This window comes from Lampetra planeri, chromosome 9, assembly GCF_965212315.1.
Source record: "Lampetra planeri chromosome 9, kcLamPlan1.2.h2, whole genome shotgun sequence".
NCBI classification, from domain to species: Eukaryota; Metazoa; Chordata; class Hyperoartia; order Petromyzontiformes; family Petromyzontidae; genus Lampetra; species Lampetra planeri.
The window spans coordinates 7,852,653-7,870,717 of record NC_136115.1 but is presented as its reverse complement, the minus strand read 5'-3'; the positions used below and the strand labels follow the sequence as shown (position 1 = coordinate 7,870,717).

Sequence of the window (18,065 nt, the reverse complement as noted above, 5' to 3'; positions counted from 1 at the left end):
AATTTCACGAAGCGGATGTGTTAACTGTTTGATCGCAAACTTGGAGACATTTGTGGGAAATATAAAAAAAAACGCACAATCTCAACAAAAAGAAACTGGTATAGACGGTGATGATCGTGATGCAAAAATAGCCCCCCCGCCCCCGCCCGTAGGAACCCGAGACACCGCGCTCCTCCGGGTTCACGGGCCCTCTATCGCCGAGGGTTGGTGGACGCTCCACTCCAGTGGCACACAGCTCTGCGCCGCGCCGCATTCCACGACGCGGTGCAAGCCACACTTTGGCATTTTGAGGCTGGGTAGTCCAGCCCCTTACTACCGCGTTCGATTGGGGTAGAGGTGAGGGCTGTCAATTGAAACAGACGCCATTGGACAGGTGCACAATTTACGCTCTACATTTCATAACACCCTTACTGATGTCGTAACTATTTTTTTTAATTAAGGTCCTTATAAATCACAATTCTAGAGACGCATATGTGTTACATCATACTGTCTAATTGCTGACTGCCCGGTTAAAAATAATACTCATTCGTCAGTTACAAACGATCCTTTTATTAATTACTGTATAGAGTATTGAAAGGCCATTGCCTGAAACATTGGCTCATTATATATTCTGAGTTATTAGACAGCGACAGGTTATTCTATATATAACAAATAATAAAATAGAGAGTGAACAGTAAGTATTGGCACATGCCTAACTTGTCAGCTAACTTATTTGAAGGGTCAATATTGTAAAACAAAATACTGTAAAACAAAATTGAGAACGTCTCAATGTTGTAGAGACGTAACGTCTGCTTTCAGGACACACGTTCACATTTAATAAGAGAAATGCCTCAGGCAGTACTGCTCAAAGATGCCTCCAACGTGGCAGGTGAAACGTGGCGAAGGAGAAAGCAGGAGCAGCGCTCGTCAAGGCTATCCCGAGAGAGTATTTGTCATACATCGAGCGGTGAGAACCGACATCAATACAACTTTTGGTAAATCTAATTTTCTGGGTCTGTCGAAGAAAAGAAACCCAGCGGCAAAGCTCGTGCGCAAGAGATGAGCGCAGCAGCAGCAGCACAGTTGTGCAATTAGGCATTGCGCCAGCACTGTTTCTCTGGTCTCTTCCATAAACGTACCTCTGGTCTCTTCCATAAACGTACCACGTAAAGTTGTCATTCAGTCCTTCAACACACCTGACCCAGATTCGTCATCCCATGAAGTTGAAAGTGACCAATCAATAAAGGAGGTGCGCTTTTCCCACCTTGTAAAAATCACATCTCCCCTTGACTTAAAGCTTTCGTGACTGCAAGAATTCATATTCTTTCGGTATAGCCACGTAGATAGATCAAATAATAAAAATAATAACAATATCTATTTTTTATTCTTATTTGATCTATCTACGTGTCTTTACCGAAAAACCCAAAGAATATCACATACCCACCAACACTTTACTGTTGGACGGCTCCACCTTAAAATAATTTCGTTTGTGGATGGCTTGTTTAATCGCTGTGACTGCAGCCTTGGTTTTCCAAAACGGGCACCGAGGCTCACATGTGGCTGTACTTCCAGCCAAAACCTCACACTTGGACCGAGCCTGTGATGAAAGAGCTTGGCAAACCTCGGCCCCTGTCTGTTCTTACACATAAATCCACAGGTTTGTACAGCCTGCCGTAGTGGTCATCCTGACTGGCACGCGGAATACGCTGCGAGTTTCCCTGCGCAACTGTGCTGGAAGGTTTATCTTTCATTGGGTCATATTTTTTTTTCATGGCAGCTTCAAAGATCATTACCCTCACTAGAGACTTAACTCAGAACAGGCAGAGTTGTTAACATTTTACTGGAAGCAATAAAAATACACTCCACATCAATTTGGTGTATTTTCAATGATGACATTTTGTTTATGTAAGCTGTACAAAATAATGTATGATCATAATTACGGTACTGGATTGTATTCCAGCAGATCGTATTAAGGTCTGTGTACTGTGTGTGGATACATCATTTTATTTTTACTTTCAGCCAAGGGGTGTTCAGACTCCAGTCCACATGTGACTTATCTCCAGATTTTGATGCAGTCCACCTTTAATTATCTACCAGCGTCCCCTATCTCATCATCATAATCAGCCATGATGATGCTGGATGACTGCCTCCCGAAGTCATCGCAATGCATTGACATGCATTGCATGATCTAATGACAACAGACATTTTAATAATGTGCAACTTAATCCACCCTGTCTTGTATTATTTCTGCCTCTCCTACGTGAATGATTTAATTGAATGTGATGCAGGTCCTTAATGAGTGTATTGATTGGTATGTAACTCCAGGAGGCACAAGACAGATGTATACAGTCATGCAAGGTGCTTGTGTTGCATTACAGCTGCTTACAACCATCCACTAGGTGGCACCATAACTTAACTTTCATGAGTTGCAACTTGTATTTTGCAAGAGTATGCACTATACTGCAATCGATAATACACATCTGTCTGCAGAGTAAATAGAGTGTGCAATTAAGCAGTGAAGTTCTATTTAAAGTCTTGGTTAATGTCGCTTCAAAAATGTTTCGACCTAAATATGTATTTCAAGGATTATTATGCTTGTACGTAATTTTCATTATCGTTCACCATGCTCTCTCCACTGCTGGGTGAAAGCATTCCATCACCATCGTTTGTCATCTCGTGTTGAAGCAATCCATCTGTGTCTTGCACGTGAGCTGATCTTACCACTCCATCTCTGCGCTGTTCATTCTCATAGCCATGTTTACTTCCTTAGCTGCCATTTCATTGTCTGTCTCGACCATGGGCCATCACCCCTTCTTGCCGTGTGTTCCTACCCAAGTCCATTTACTTTTCTTAACAGACAATTCAATTAATCCGAAACCTGAAAATGTATACAACAATAATAATAATAACAACGTTAAGTTCTTAATCACTCAACTACTAGATAGATGAAGGCCTCCCCGTGCAATGTTAGTCATGTGGCATAACATTGTTTTACATCTTAATGGTTTTAACGTTTAAACTACCTGTTAAAGTTATAAGACCTGCCAAAATAAATCATGTTAAGTGATTCACCTTGACAATACATTTCTTTCTAACAATAACCAGAGGTAGGAAGCCACCAGGGACATTGGTCTGCATTTCCCAGAGTTCCAATAATTCATGAAAGACAGCCAAAATAACTGACATGGCCCAATAACATAATCAGTCGTTTTAAATTCACAGCACTTCACTCCAAAATTGGAAGAGGAATTGTTTGACACGGACAGCGTGTGGGCAATTGCAGTAGTACGTGCATTGGCATGTCTGTGTCTTTTTCAGTGGAACTTTGTTGCATCATGGAATCATCATGTAATAAAATCTACGAACATTCATTGCATAATCTAATGGCACCATACATTTTGATGAATATAATGTGTTATTTAATCCACCCTGCTTTGTCATTTTTCTGATGCAATTGAGTATTCATGTTTTAGTCCTCTTTGTATATTTTTGAACGTTTAAGTTTTTGTCATGTATAATACAAAAACAAATCCATTAAAAAAAGTGTTCTTACAAAAATGTCAAAAACATACCATGCATCGAATCAGAAATAACGACATGAATACAATGAAACTAACAAGACATTATCATACTTGTTCATGTATGAAACCACCCAAAAGCCACATGCCTTTGAGCAATGGGCCCAAAATATTTAAAAAACCTGAGAATCCAGCACTTGAATTTTAAATGACCATGTAGTGAATTGTTGCACATCGATGTCAAGGCCAGAGTGCTATTTAACATGTGTCATTGTTCGCCTCGTTCAGTCGACAGTCCTGATCTATATCTCCATCAGTCCTACACGAAAAAACTGGCCCCTACTCACAGTCGTTAAATTTGTTTGTGCTGCACCATTTAGCGTTGCACCGAATAGGGGTGAGTATAAATAGCAGAACATAGGTGCCACCCACAGCTGTTCCCTAATCTGTCATTGGCATGACATTGTGCACGACCCACACACTTTTTACCCCAGCTAATTTCTCTTGTGACCCGTAGTCAACTCCTATTCCATCTCCGTGTCCGTATCATGCCAACTGAGCTTAGACCTCATCGGCTCTGTTCAGCGCTGAGCATATTCTGCAAGTGTCCTCGTATGTAAGGAGGATGAATGCAGGACAACGGGCAGATATTTAGTTTGAGCACACTTTGTAATATTTAATTTACGTTTATAAATAATCGATTGCAGTTTAATATGTGTCAGCGTGTAAAACAGCACAATACTTCATGCTGTACCTTGTCCCATGTTTGGCAACAATAAACTTGCTCTTTTTTGTTACCGAAGTTTCAGTGTTATCTGACACCGAAATACAAAGGGGCTCATACAGCTCCGAGACAAAAAAAATAACCATTAATGCAATTTTTTTCTCTGTGAATATTATGACGTGTCCGCCAAATAAAAACCCTTGTATGCCTAAACATTTTGATTCCACTGACATAAGTGTCGGCAGTGGAGTAGTGACCCCAATCCACAACCCACCTGTGGCCCGATCTCGTCAGGTCCCATGTCCATCTGTCTGACACAGACCCTACTCCTGGCATGGTGGGATAAAATAGCAGCTGCTAGTGTCACCCGCTCACAATCTGCATGGCCGGGTGGCATCGTGCAGAAAGGTCCAGTGATGCCATCGCCGCGTATTGTGAGGCGCGCCGTGGAGCGGGCGATGTTGTTTTAAAGCTTTGCCAAAGGCGGCAAAAGTCTATCAGGGCACTGGTTAAGCCTGTGCTGTAATTCCAAACCGTCATTCCAAACAAGTCAAGATTCTTGTGGGATTTTTTTTCCTTCTGTTGTGTTGACAGCTGTCAAGGATAATGCATTTGGAGACGATCCCGCATTCCACTTGAGCCCATGACGTCACTGCAATGATACGATTGGGATTCCCTTGGTTATTGTCGTGTTCCGAACTGCATTATCGTTTAGACGTCATTGATGGCCTTTTGCACATGGCGGTGATGGTATTACTACACGTAAAGTGTTTAAGAGTTACCTTTCATCGTAGTGTTGACCGCATTGCAGTTATTTCTATTAGCACTTTGGGGTATATAATGGAAGGAATTATTGAAGGGTGCCACGTACGGTTTGCCCAACACTCCTCGGTTTTCATGAGATGTTATCCTCATTATCTTCAGCCATGAATTGCCAGCTGGATCAAGGCCTCCCCATGCCACCGCTTCCTCCTCTCACGATTCTTCAATGTTAATAGTCCACCTAGTACCTTCACGCAAACTGATTTGCAATTTTTATGGACGTAAGAAAAAAACGTGGCCAATTAAAACATGATCAGTTTTTGAATGGTCCAGAGGAGGAGCAACTAAACGGTGATTCATAAGTCTTGATAAATGATACAATCAAGCCATGTATTGTGTTCATGTGAGTCTACACGTTATAAATGTGAAGCGTCTTATTTAGCCTGGCACCATGGTGCATTTCATTTTCACTCCCGCAATGCTGCGGGGCAAAATGGTGCAGAGTATTGTCAGATATATAACGTAAAACAATGAACGCAATCAAGATTTAACACGAATCAAAATGGCCCATTCAGAAGGGCGTACAGGGTGACCTTGTCCACTCACTATTGACTGTGAATAATAACACAGGTAACCTCATCTCAATCTCTACGTGTGTGTCGGTTAGCGCGCCGCGCTGCGAACCTGGAGACCCGGGTTCACGGCCAACACCGGTGACGATTATCTCAACCGGTCCTGGGTCTCCCCTAGGTCGACTCAGCTTCAAATGAGTACCTGGTGCGATGTGTAAACATCGCCAATAGGGAGGCAAAGGCGGCCGGGCGCGGTGTTGGCCACCCACCCCCTCCTCGTGTGCCGTGCCGGCCTTCATAGGTACTCGCTAACAGCACTTGCCCCAAAAGTCTGTTAAGGCTATATGGGGGGATCTTTGTCTTTGTTTGTGTTTGGACCAAGATTCCACCTGCGTCTTTGCGGCACTGTTACCATCTGTTTTACAATAAAATTTAAAAGCATAGTGTACTGTACACATATCTATTTCAAAGTCTTTCCTCCTCAACCCGTTACATATAACTTATGCCAGAAGACTTTTTTTATCACCAAATACATGGCTGTAGCTACATCTACAAAGCAATTTGGCATCTTTTTGTAGTTGCCATCCTCTCTCTCTCTCCGAATGCCGGTATGCGCACATTCAAAGTGGAAACTTCTGGACTACAAACCTGCACATCAAACACCTTAACGCTGCCTATTTTATCTTGCTCTATCCTGGCAGTTTACCAATTCTTCAACGCGCTTGCCTTTTTCCCCATGGGCCCTGCATTTATTGCTTCTGCCACACCTGACCTTCACTCTGTGCAACACCCAGAGACGCTGAAGGGTAGATGGAGGAAATTAGTATATATATATGTTTTTTTACAATTTTAAGGACAAATTTTGCATTTATACTCCTCGCGGAAGTCGTCTTTTTTTTTACATTACATGAAAACATAATATACATAGAATATATAACGGTTGAAATTTTTACTAGAGAAAATTGCATTACTTTACATGGTAAAGTATTATAGACTAGTGTAAATAATACTGAGTAGACGTTGTTGGAATTATCATAGGAACGGTATACAATTAATAATGTACACCTCTTCGCAATTTTCTACTGAAGGCCTCCCCACACGGTTTTAGTTATGGGGGGGGGGGCTGTTTGAGCATACTTCACCTCACTGGTCAGTTCACATTAGTGAAGTGGGGGGTCAAGTCCAAATCTGATGTCACTTGGGTTTATTAATATCAATTTACTACAGTCAATCATTCCTCATACACCTGCACATGGGTATAGATTTAATTAAAAAAAGTGCTTGAACAGTTTACATTGCGACCCAGGATTGTTTAAATTAGGTATGTGATGATGTACTGATCTGTTAAAATGCATTATGTTAATAGTGCATGCATAGGATCATGCGTATATTAGCACATTACATCTTAATATTACACTTTTAAAAAATCAATCCTTGACTTGAATCGTGACACCAATAAATTGTGAAAGTTCATCGAATCACCATGCAGGTACATCGCTCCATGCACGGAATGAACGATACAACCCAGCTAGAGCTCTGTTGAAGGTACGGCTGTCAGGATGTGTGTGTGTGAGCGTTGTGGAAGGAACGGTAGTGTCGTGGTAAGCGTGCTACATTACCAACCGGGAGACCCGAGTTTGATTCCTGCTCGCGGCCAACACCAGTGACAATTATCTGTTGCCGATCCTGGGCCACCCCTAGGTTGACTCGGCTTCAAATCAGTATCTGAGTGCTGTGCGTAAACATCGCCACTGGGTAGACAAGGCGGCCGGGCGTTGTGGGGAGCCACCCACCCTCTCGTGTGCCATGCCAGCCTTCATAGGTGCTCACTAACGGCACTTGTCCCAACATTCTGTTGAGGCTATGCGGGGGATCGTTGTCTTTGTTACGGAAGGGTTCGAGTTGGCGCGGGTATAGTCTGAGCCCCGTCAGCTCACGTTCGCCCGCTTGAGCGTGAACTCTGGGCAAGCTGAGGCGAGCTCGGCTTTGCTTGCGTGCACTTTTCTCAGAGAGTTGCAGCCTGTGCCCTCGATGAATCATCTGCCCATCTGTGCAGCGCAATTCACGTGCCAATACTGCTGAAGGCATTTTGAGCAAAGTGCTGACCGCCGTGGGATTTTTTTTTAATAACCTGGCCACCATCAATTTATTTTCACCGTTTTTTGTTGTTTGTGGGGTTTTTTTTCACGTGCATTGTTTGTGGGATTAGTCAATTGTATGGCAATATTGTCATGGCTAAATTTGGTCGTCTTATCATGTCACATTTCCCCTTGCAAAATGCTTGCTTTGAAGTCTGCCGCCTGAGTTTGTCCGGATGAAATATGCCGCTCAACATACAGATGACAATGGTCTTTTATTGCTACAAAACTGAGTTCACAATAATTTCTAAAGCCGGCAAGGGAGAGGGAGATGGATGAGCGTGAAGGGAACACTAGAGCAGCCCTGAGAACTGGTACAGTCTGTGATTGATGTGCCGCACATTTGCAAATAGCCTTCAAGCACGCAGCCCAGATGTGGAGCATTAATTGTGAGGTTCACCGTTTCTCTCACAGAGTGATTCATTAATCCACCTCTTTGTTTCGGAAGTGTCACCGAAGCAGCACACAATATTATTTAGGCATCAAGCTGCTGGGGTGGCGGTGCAGCACAGCGGTTAGCACACTGTGCTATGAACCCGAGGTGGATTTCTGATCATGGCGAACATCGGTGGCAAGTGAAAGCTGAACCAGTCCTTCGACAATCGACACTGAGCGAAGTAGTGAACCGCTGTGGATTCAAATAACCCCCATGGCCGACACGCACGGCGTGTGGGAAGCGTCCCATCTAACAGTCGACTGACAAAGAGCTGATTACTATAACAAGTTTGCTGCTTCAGTGAACTTATAGATATAAAATCACCAGATTAATTTAAAATAATAAGATATCCTGTAACACTGTTACTGAGAGGAAAGGAAGACCTCAATGTTTTGGCAGACTGGCCTTCTCAAGGAAATATCGGACTACTGTTGCTGTGACAACGACCACATTGAACAGGCTGCATCTCTTGTAATGCACATTGTTTCATCATGCATATTTTTGCCTATCCAGATGGAGTAAAAAAAACACACACACATTGGCCATGCAATATTATTTACGTATTGTATAGTACACGACTTCATGTACAGTATTATAAAAGACACGTTTCATACTATACAGTGTTATTTTGAGAGAAACAAAAAGTTTTACTAACTGTGGGTTTGGAGGCATGCGCAATGCTTTGCTGAAGGTTGACGAATCTATTGTTATAATGTGCAGATTTAACCTTTTAATCTCTTTGTATGGGGCACACTTTCTGATTGAGTAATGAAATAATTGACAGACTCGTGCTAAATTTAAGAGAGGTGGACTGACATTGCTTACTCTGCTTGCACAGACTACCATAAAAAAGTAAGTGAAGGGAATTAAAACATGCATTGGCAGTCCAGTATATACCTGGGTCTAGACGCAAAGTAGGAGGTCCTGTAGTTATTTTGTTTACATCAGACTCGTTTGCTTTACTATTACAGGATGTGTAAAGTCTTCGTTGAGAATTGGCTGTAGGTTATTTACTGAGCATGGATAATCGTCATTATCTGTCCACTGTTGACTTTGGTTCTATCGGTAATGTCACGTAGGTAGAAATAAAATAAAATAAATCACGACGTTTCGACCGCAACACAAGCGCCCGTCTGTGTTGCATTCTAAACGTCGTGATTTATTTTATTTTTCTACCTACGTGACTTTACCGAAAGAACCAACGAGTATGGATTCCTGCAGTCACGAAAGCTTCAAATCAAGATTGTCCACTGTAGGTTGCACGTTTTCCCGTGCATACACAACTTCACATGGTATTATGTAGGTGCAATCTATTGTACAATTCCTATTTGTCCTGTGATTTCATGTAGTAATTGATTTGTGTCTCTTTGCCTTTCATTGCAAGTTTTGTCCATTGATTGTTATTCCTTCCAGAAACAGTCTGTCATAGTCCACGGTAATTGAACGACACGGCAAATATATTGGTAACGTTTTTGAAACCAATATACCTCATCGGTGGAAATATTTTTTGTTTTAGCATGTGAGCTTTACGTGCGTAACTTACACAGTGCAATATTATGTTGTGTTTATATGAATACACAGCACACTCGTTTATGTGCCCCAGCTGTGATATTTAAAGCTGTATCATTTACGCTTCCTTTTTGCTGTAAACACTGGCAGAGCTGTAACCGCGTTGTCCAGGTGTTCATGCCTCAGGATGCCTTGTAAGGATATGCTCTTTGTTGCAAACAAACCCCTTGAAGATACTACTCTTGAACAAATCACTTTCTGATGTATGTGGGAGCCTAAAAATAGTTTACTTGTGGTATCCGCTAAAGGAACTATTTAACTTGCATGGCCTTGAATTGCAGCCTCGAGGCCACTGTCTCATGTGTAGCCCTGTTTATACAAAATTCCACCACATTTATTAGCAATGTAGGGACATGAACATATTGTTACAAATATAAACCACATGATAGCTTTAATTAATCACCAGTAGCTCGAGGCAGGAGCTCGAAAAATATATAAAACTCGCAAATAGAGAGGCCCTTTCCGCGTGTAGAATCAAAAGTTATTTTATATATACATATATATGCTAATTTGGAGCATCAAGGCCACACGGAAGGGGAGTGTGATGACGGATATGTCCTGTGAGGTCACTGAGATATACAGACAGACATGGTCACTATTCATTCCTAAGCTTTCCCGTGACATAGTGCACGCTTGTGCTTAAATAAATATGCAGTGGGTTTTTACGACCGTCTTCCGTTCGTTTTACACACTCTACTTATGCACTTGACATTGTTTGGTTACAACGAAAGCATACAACACAAATAGCTTTTCATTATATGCCTGTTACTCCGAATGCAGACTTCAGAAATGCTCGCTCAGTCCAGCTTTCCATTGCAGCCATTCATATCTAGTTACATACAAATCAGCGGAGATGCAATACCCAATCCTCTTGACGGTCAGACATGGAAAGTTGGAATGGTTATTAGTCTCTGAGGCATGGGCTTGAGAATCACTGGGATAAAGTTGAGTTTTTGGAAAAGTTTCCATTTACAGTTCTGTGCTGTTTTGATTTCCTTGAACTTGGAAAAGAACAGAGTGACCATTGTCTATTCTAATGCTATATATGTGTTTTTGTAGCTGCCAATATTTTATAGTTATCACTGATACCATCCTGGATAGAATATATTTCCCAAAGACAGGAAAGACAAAATAGCATCAAAGATTTTTATTTTGTATTTGCCCATGTAAAAATAATGGTCTCGTCATGGCAAAAATGTCGTGTGAGATTTTAAATGTGTGAATCGGACCAGTTACAGAATGTGTGTCTACAAGGATAGTATCCTTCACGACCAGATACACAACACTTTAGCAATCATGGGTTGTATAAACTTGTGCAGGCGTGATGCCTGATAACGGTATGCTGTTGCATGTAGGAGTTGTGTAACACGATTAAGCTGTTCATATTACAGTTGCAGAACAATACACTCTTGCATTTGAAATGATATGACACTAATTCTAGATTTGAAGCTTTCGTGACTGCAAGGATTCGTATTCTTAGGTTTTTTCGGTAAAGTCACGTAGGTAAAACATTAAAATTAATAAAAGTAAAATAAAATAAAAATCACGACGTTTCGGTGACAACACAAGCTTCCGTCTTCAGGTGGAACCGTCACAGCCACGACAGCTGTATCAAGTAACATTGTTTGGTTACAACTTGATACAGCTGTCGTGGCTGTGACGGTTCCACCTGAAGACGGAAGCTTGTGTTGCCTCCGAAACGTCGTGATTTTTATTTTATTTTACTTTTATTAATTTTAATGTTTTACCTACGTGACTTTACCGAAAAAACCTAAGAATATGATATGACACTAGATTTGAAGCTTTCGTGACTGCAAGGAATCATATTCTTAGGTTTTTTCGGTAAAGTCACGTAGGTAAAACATCAAAATTAATGAAAATAAAATAAAATAAAAACAAAAATCACGACCGAAAAAACCTAAGAATATGATATGATACTTTCATCTGCTTTCATTCAACATTTAGCAAAGCGCTATGCAGTATCAAGAATGTAATAACTTGTAAAAACCAAACACGTGACCGCCACATATAACAAAAATGTAAGTCAAACAGTAAGATTGATATTTGTGACTATACCATTTCACATTATTGTTTATGGATAATTAGTCTTCTTCATTTTAAATGTGTGTGTGTTTTTTTTACTTTGACATTCATTTAATTGCAGTTCATTAAAATAATTGTAAAACTACATATGTGTACACGGATGTTCCTGTGCGTTCCATTAAAAAAATGCCTTTTGTTTACAGATGTTGGCTTCTCCCTTAGCCTTCTCTGCCAAACCTTTCATCTGAAGCAAACCATCTGCCACAATGGTTTCAAAGCAATTTTTAAAATTCTGCATTTCTTTGAATGCATTTTCTGGCATATTGAAACCTGGAGAAGATTTGAAACTTGGAAACGAATTTTCTAAATCCGTAACAAATCACTTTGTCTTGTTGAGAGCACATTACATGAAAAAAAAATGATGAAAGGCATTATAAAGCAGCTTTTATTTATCTATGTGCATCGTGTAGCCTTCGTCTCTCTCGCCTCATGAAGTAGACAATAAGCTATATGACCCGTAGCCTTGTGATGGCTTTTACACGGTTTTAAGATTTGTTACTGAAATTATGTTTTAAGTAAATATGGCAGCACGATAAAAGTCTGATACAAGTTCATGAAGGGTCATGGGTGTGGCATATTCTGTATGGTAAAAATGGTAAATTCCCTCATTAATGTATTAAATGATGTCTGTGTTATGGTATTAACGTATTAAATATCTCATGTTATGAGTAGAAAAAAGGTAAAGGTGCAGTCCTGCAATTGCTAGCTCAAACCACTGCAAGCAGAAGGCCCTCGAATATGAGCTCTAGAGAGCCCCGCTGGAGGGGGCTTGGTCTACTCTTCCACACTGGCCATACATCTTGGAAGTGAGAGGACCCCGACTTTACCCCACCACCTCTGGGAGGATTTAAGAACATTTCTCAATTGTCTCAACTTACATGTTGGGAGAACAAACCGGTGTGCTCTGGATCGCAAGTACAATCTCTGCTAATGATGTCCACCAATTGCAGCATTCATTGTGATCAGTACAGGGACACTATATACATTTCAAAGAGAAGTAGTGTATTTGCATTCACCCATGCTGGATTATGCGGTTGTGCTGCGTGCCTGCCTCAGGGGCAGTCCGTGACTGTTTACCCAGGCTCCACCACCCCCTAGATACAAATCTTGGGGAAAGAAACCCTCACATCCTGTTATTTTGTGTTACAGACCAATATGGCCCATTAGCTAAACTCACGGCCCCATATAAACTAAAGGGTAATGTGAGGTTAACAAAATACAAAGGCCCTCATTTACCCACCTGCAAACCAAATCACCTTCACTTATATAAACTAATGAACAAGTATTTTTTTCAGTGGACTTGGGGTAAAGTGAAATTATTATCATCATCATCATACCACTACCATTGCCATCACTGCAACCACCAATGTATGCTTGCATCTCTTGTTTAAACTCAGTTGTCCTCAAAACAACTATAAATGACGCACACACATGCACGTGAGTACATCAAACACTGCACTGTATTTTATACTTATATGTAGACGCTAACGACGGACCTTAAAACATTAACTACGAATGACTAAACATTAAATATAAACGTTTTGCATCCTTGTTTTTGGAAATGAATAGCCATGGAAAGGTCAAATGGCTACGTTAATATATTCATAATCCTTAACAAGGAAGAAAGTGTATCAATGTTTGGCACTGATCCAGTGTGGAGGGAGGGAACCCATGAAAAACCCAACATAGTTTCTGTGATCATGTCAGAAGTTTTTGAGATTAATACCCCATGTAATACGAGCTGCACACATTCCTCGACAGGATTCATATCGGAAGCCATAAATTAGCAGTGACTGTTCATGAAGCCTGTTGTCTCACAAGGCGACTAATTATGGAAAGCAATATTAAGGGGGGTGGTATGGCCTAGTTTTCTTGGTTCAACAAAATACTGGCGTCCAATAGGAGTTGATATGCGGGGACACAATGCATAATGAGTTTATGTACGGTATTGCCTTTCACAATGAAAAAGGCGTCAGTTTATATGGAGCGCTCTTACCAGTAACATCTCGTAACCCAGCAGCATTTGCTTAAAAAGCTTGCTTGCTCACTCCAGTGCCTTTCGTTGCAGGTGGTTTTGTGAGGGGAAGGAGTTGGAGAATTCTCCAGACATCCAGATCTTGCAGAACGCTGATCTGCAGACACTAATAATCAGCGAGGCCTTCCAAGAGGACACGGGGCGCTACACCTGCTTGGCCTCCAACGTGGACGGCACCGACAGCACATCTGCAGAGATCTACATTGAGGGTGGGATGGGCTACACCTACACTTGGTTCTGAGACTGTGTTATTGCTACCCTGCTTTGCTACTCAATTACAATTAGAACCAGCTCAAACGGGCTTCACATCCAGCACCTTTAGAGATAATTTCTGCTCATCAAAACACGGGGCTTGATTGGGAGACATGTTCCCCCCCGCATGAGCCATGAGGCAGAATATTGGCAGGCAATGGACAACCTCTTGGGTTAGGTACAGCCATGTCAGATAAATGAGCGTGTTGTCCCAAATATTGCATCACGTGGATGTGTTGTGTGTCTGTATCAGATAACGCAGCATATTGGCACAATCTGTTCAATAACAGGGGTGTGCTGTGCACATGCATCAAATGAATGTGCACGTTGGAGAGAGGCATTTAAGCAATGGGGTGGTGTGCTGTGCTTGCCTCAGATAACTCGGCCAGTTGCATCGCTTCTAGTGCATCGATTTATTATAGGCATCCTAATTAGTTATACTGTTTAATGCGATGCTCACTGTTCACTTATCCATTTCAGTTTTTTTCATATCAACATTGCAGCCTGCACGCGGCCCACTGTGATATGTGAGAAATCTCGACTAATGCCATCAACCTGGTTACCAAACATTGATCAATCATTCTAGATTTGAAGTTTTTGTGACTGCAAGGATCCATACTCTTTGATTTTTTTTGGTAAAGTCACGTAGGTTAGAAATAAATTAAAATGAAAACAAATAAATTATATCACGACGTTTCGTCACAGCAAAATTACTGTATCAAGTGCATTTTGCTGTGACGGTTCCACCTGAAGACGGAAGCTTATATTGCCTCCGAAACGTCGTGATTTTATTTATTTCTTTTCATTTTAATTAATTTTTTACCTACGTGACTTTACCGAAAAAACCAAAGAGAATTGATCATTCATCTCTTGGTCTCCAGGGCAACAACTCAAGGCACCATAAGTTAACCGAATACAATGTAAGCTTGGGAGCCAACATAACTCCTGTATGTATTTAATATCTCTAAACACATTCTTGCAAAGAATACTATAGCATTAGCTCTACGGGTGCTGGTGGTAGCAATGTAAAATGTGCGAGTGAAATCATCACAGTTTACTGTGCTGCTTATACCGGTTTGTATCTGTTCCTTCTGTTAAGGGCACAATGCCTTTTCACCAACTCTTGTGGGTCTATAAATTTATGTTGTGGCTACTTTTGCAAATAAATTATTTTTACAAATAAAACTCTTACTATGGCCGTTATATTGACTAAGTTTTACCATGTATGGATGTTTAACTGTAAATCCATGATTTGATCTTGACAAATTAATGAATTGCAGTGCAATTAACAATGCGCTTTAAATCACTGAAGCATGACAGATTTTTTTTAATGATATCACAGTGGATGTGACTCACAAATGCACACATCCACTCATGTGTTTTTATTAGAAATCAACTGTGTAGGCTATTTTTATGTTGTTGCATTTTCCCTTGTGGCTTTCGCTGAATGCAAAGGCGTAATTCCTCAGTATATATGTGTAAATTTGAATTTATAGAGTCGTCTGTTCGGATAAGTGATGCAAAAAATCGTATAACCTTCATGTCCTTGCTCAGACCTCCCTGGAGTCCTACCATTGCTGCTTCTCTTCATAATGACTAAAGCATGAGTCGCACATTTTAATTGCAAAACAATCACATTACAAGCAAATAGATGATTATCAAATTATAAAAGTCAGCAAAGTGAATATCGCATTATTGCTTTGGTTAACTAATTGCATAGAAACCGAGAGGGAAAAAATGCTGCCGTATAATCCAGTGCGGATGATGTGTGTTATTGTATATTCACTAATGAGGAGAGATAACACAAACATCCCTTACTGTTTTTGAAATTCAAATATGCATCTTTAGGCTACTGCCCGGTTTGTATTATATCTACGTGCATGGAAAACATAAAAAAATGGCAAATCTATGGAATGAAAATACCATAATTTAAAGTATTCATACGAAACTTAAAATAAAATAATTCCTGTCTTTGGGCATGAATAATTCATATATCGTTTTATGGATAGCCACAACAATCATAAATGTGTTTACTTAAAGGCGGGTGAATTATGCATCTGCGGTAGATATGAATATGGTCATTGGGTTTGTTTTGATGGTTTTAGAAACTTAGACTAATCCACGTCTTTGTTGCAGGTGCCACATCCTCAGATTCAGAAGGGGAGGCAAGTGCAGCTTCCCTGGAAGATGATTTGGCTCAGTAAGCAAAGCAATTTCCATCCCTGAATTTTCCCATGCACCTGATTGTCTGCACATTCATCCATCAATCGATACAAAACATATGTCCACACACGTATATACACAGCCTTCTAACATACAGGGAAATGTAGAGATGGATGGGTGACTCAAGGGCCAAGGCACTGATTTGGAAACACTGAGTTCCTGGGTTCAAGGGAAGGCAGGCATGTGAAATGAATTCCCCTCGTGTGGATAAATATATTTATTGAAATGACTTCGGAAGTAGTTTTGTGATGTCCTCTTCCATGGCTGACGGACAGCAGATCATTGGAAGGTGCTGATTTCTGAATGGCAAATTTTAAGACAGAAACAGAAGGATTTCTCCACAACTCTGGCTCTCGCCTGATGAGGCTGGTTGTAATTACATCGTACTTGAATTGTAAATGTTGTGGATTTACTCTCCAACACACCCGTGTGCTAAACTAGCAACGAATTGGCATGTTTTGTTTACGTGACAAACCTTACTAATTGGCTGCGTCGGGTATGGTGGCGGGTTTAACACCGACACATTTATATTCATGCGATCTAACCCAAAAAATCTCTCATAGATAAATGTTGGTCGCCAAAGCCTCCGTGTTAAATCGCATGGAAATATTTTCGTCTCATAACATGATTCGCCGTAGCACAACCGAAATATACATCATGGAATTAGAAGATTAATGCTGGAGGGGATATTCTGATGGCAAAACTGCAGGATTAACTGTGAACTTATATTTACAAACACCCGCTCATACATTCAGAATTTTTACACAATGGGAACCTCATTTGCCAGTAAAAATATGATAATTGGTTCTTTACCCTTCTATCTGGCAACAAAACTGACACCTTTTTACAAGGAGTCATGTTTGCATAGACCGCAATACCTGCAGTCATAATACAAACAAAAGAGTTATGTTCTTTTGTTTGTATTATGACTGCAGGTATTGCGGTCTATGCAAACATGACTCCTTGTAAAAAGGTGTCAGTTTTGTTGCCAGATAGAAGGGTAAAGAACCAATTATCATTCAGAATTTGTTTATAACACAATGCACGTTTGACTAATGCGTGTAAATATAAAGTATTGCACGATTCTTGACAGGAAGTTAAATGTGGTTTTACGAGTGAGTGTCATGGAACAGAAAATGCGGCCAGCATATTACACAAGTTATTACCCTCCTAGAACGAGCGATATGTGTATATTACACAAAGTCATATACATATATGTACACATTCACGAGAGGAGATAGTTAAACTGTAGAGCTGTGAGTGTGTGCGCATAAGAGTAATGTTAACCCGAGGGCTTAGACCAGTGGTTGTGCTGCATGCACCCCCTTGGGGTGCGAGATGCCCTTTCTGGGGGTGCGAGACGTGTCAGAATTATTTATGAAGGTAAATCGTCGAAACACAAATTAAGCACGGGCACGTAAGTACAACTGCTTTGTTTCATCAAACCCTCTATGTATTTATTAACGTAATTTTTTTCATGATTGAGGACCAAAGCGGTGCAAGGCTGCAGTAAGGATTAAGAACCACTGCCCTAGACAGTAGAGAGGAGATGGGTTACGTGAAATCAACAGAGACGAAATCCACACATTGCGGATGGCTGAGCGCAGGGAGTTCCATATGCTGGAAGCAGCAATGGAATTGACCGACCACCCACAGAGTGGATATTTAAGCAGGATTTGGAATTAATATTTTTCTAAGTATACATTGCAGCTCGACAGCCTTGTGGTTGATGTATTCACTACTGAGCTGGGCTA

At 40.9% G+C, this 18,065-nt stretch overlaps 1 protein-coding gene across 1 annotated transcript in view; it reads left to right on the top strand.

The window, feature by feature from the left end:
- LOC144720767 (uncharacterized) overlaps positions 1–18,065 on the top strand; it is a 51,437-nt gene that overhangs the window by 17,682 nt on the left and 15,690 nt on the right. Inside the window, exons 3-4 of the mRNA XM_078597792.1 lie at positions 13,870–14,045; positions 16,225–16,288. Coding sequence (XP_078453918.1) covers positions 13,870–14,045; positions 16,225–16,288 — 240 coding nt within the window. The remainder of the gene's footprint in view (positions 1–13,869; positions 14,046–16,224; positions 16,289–18,065) is intronic.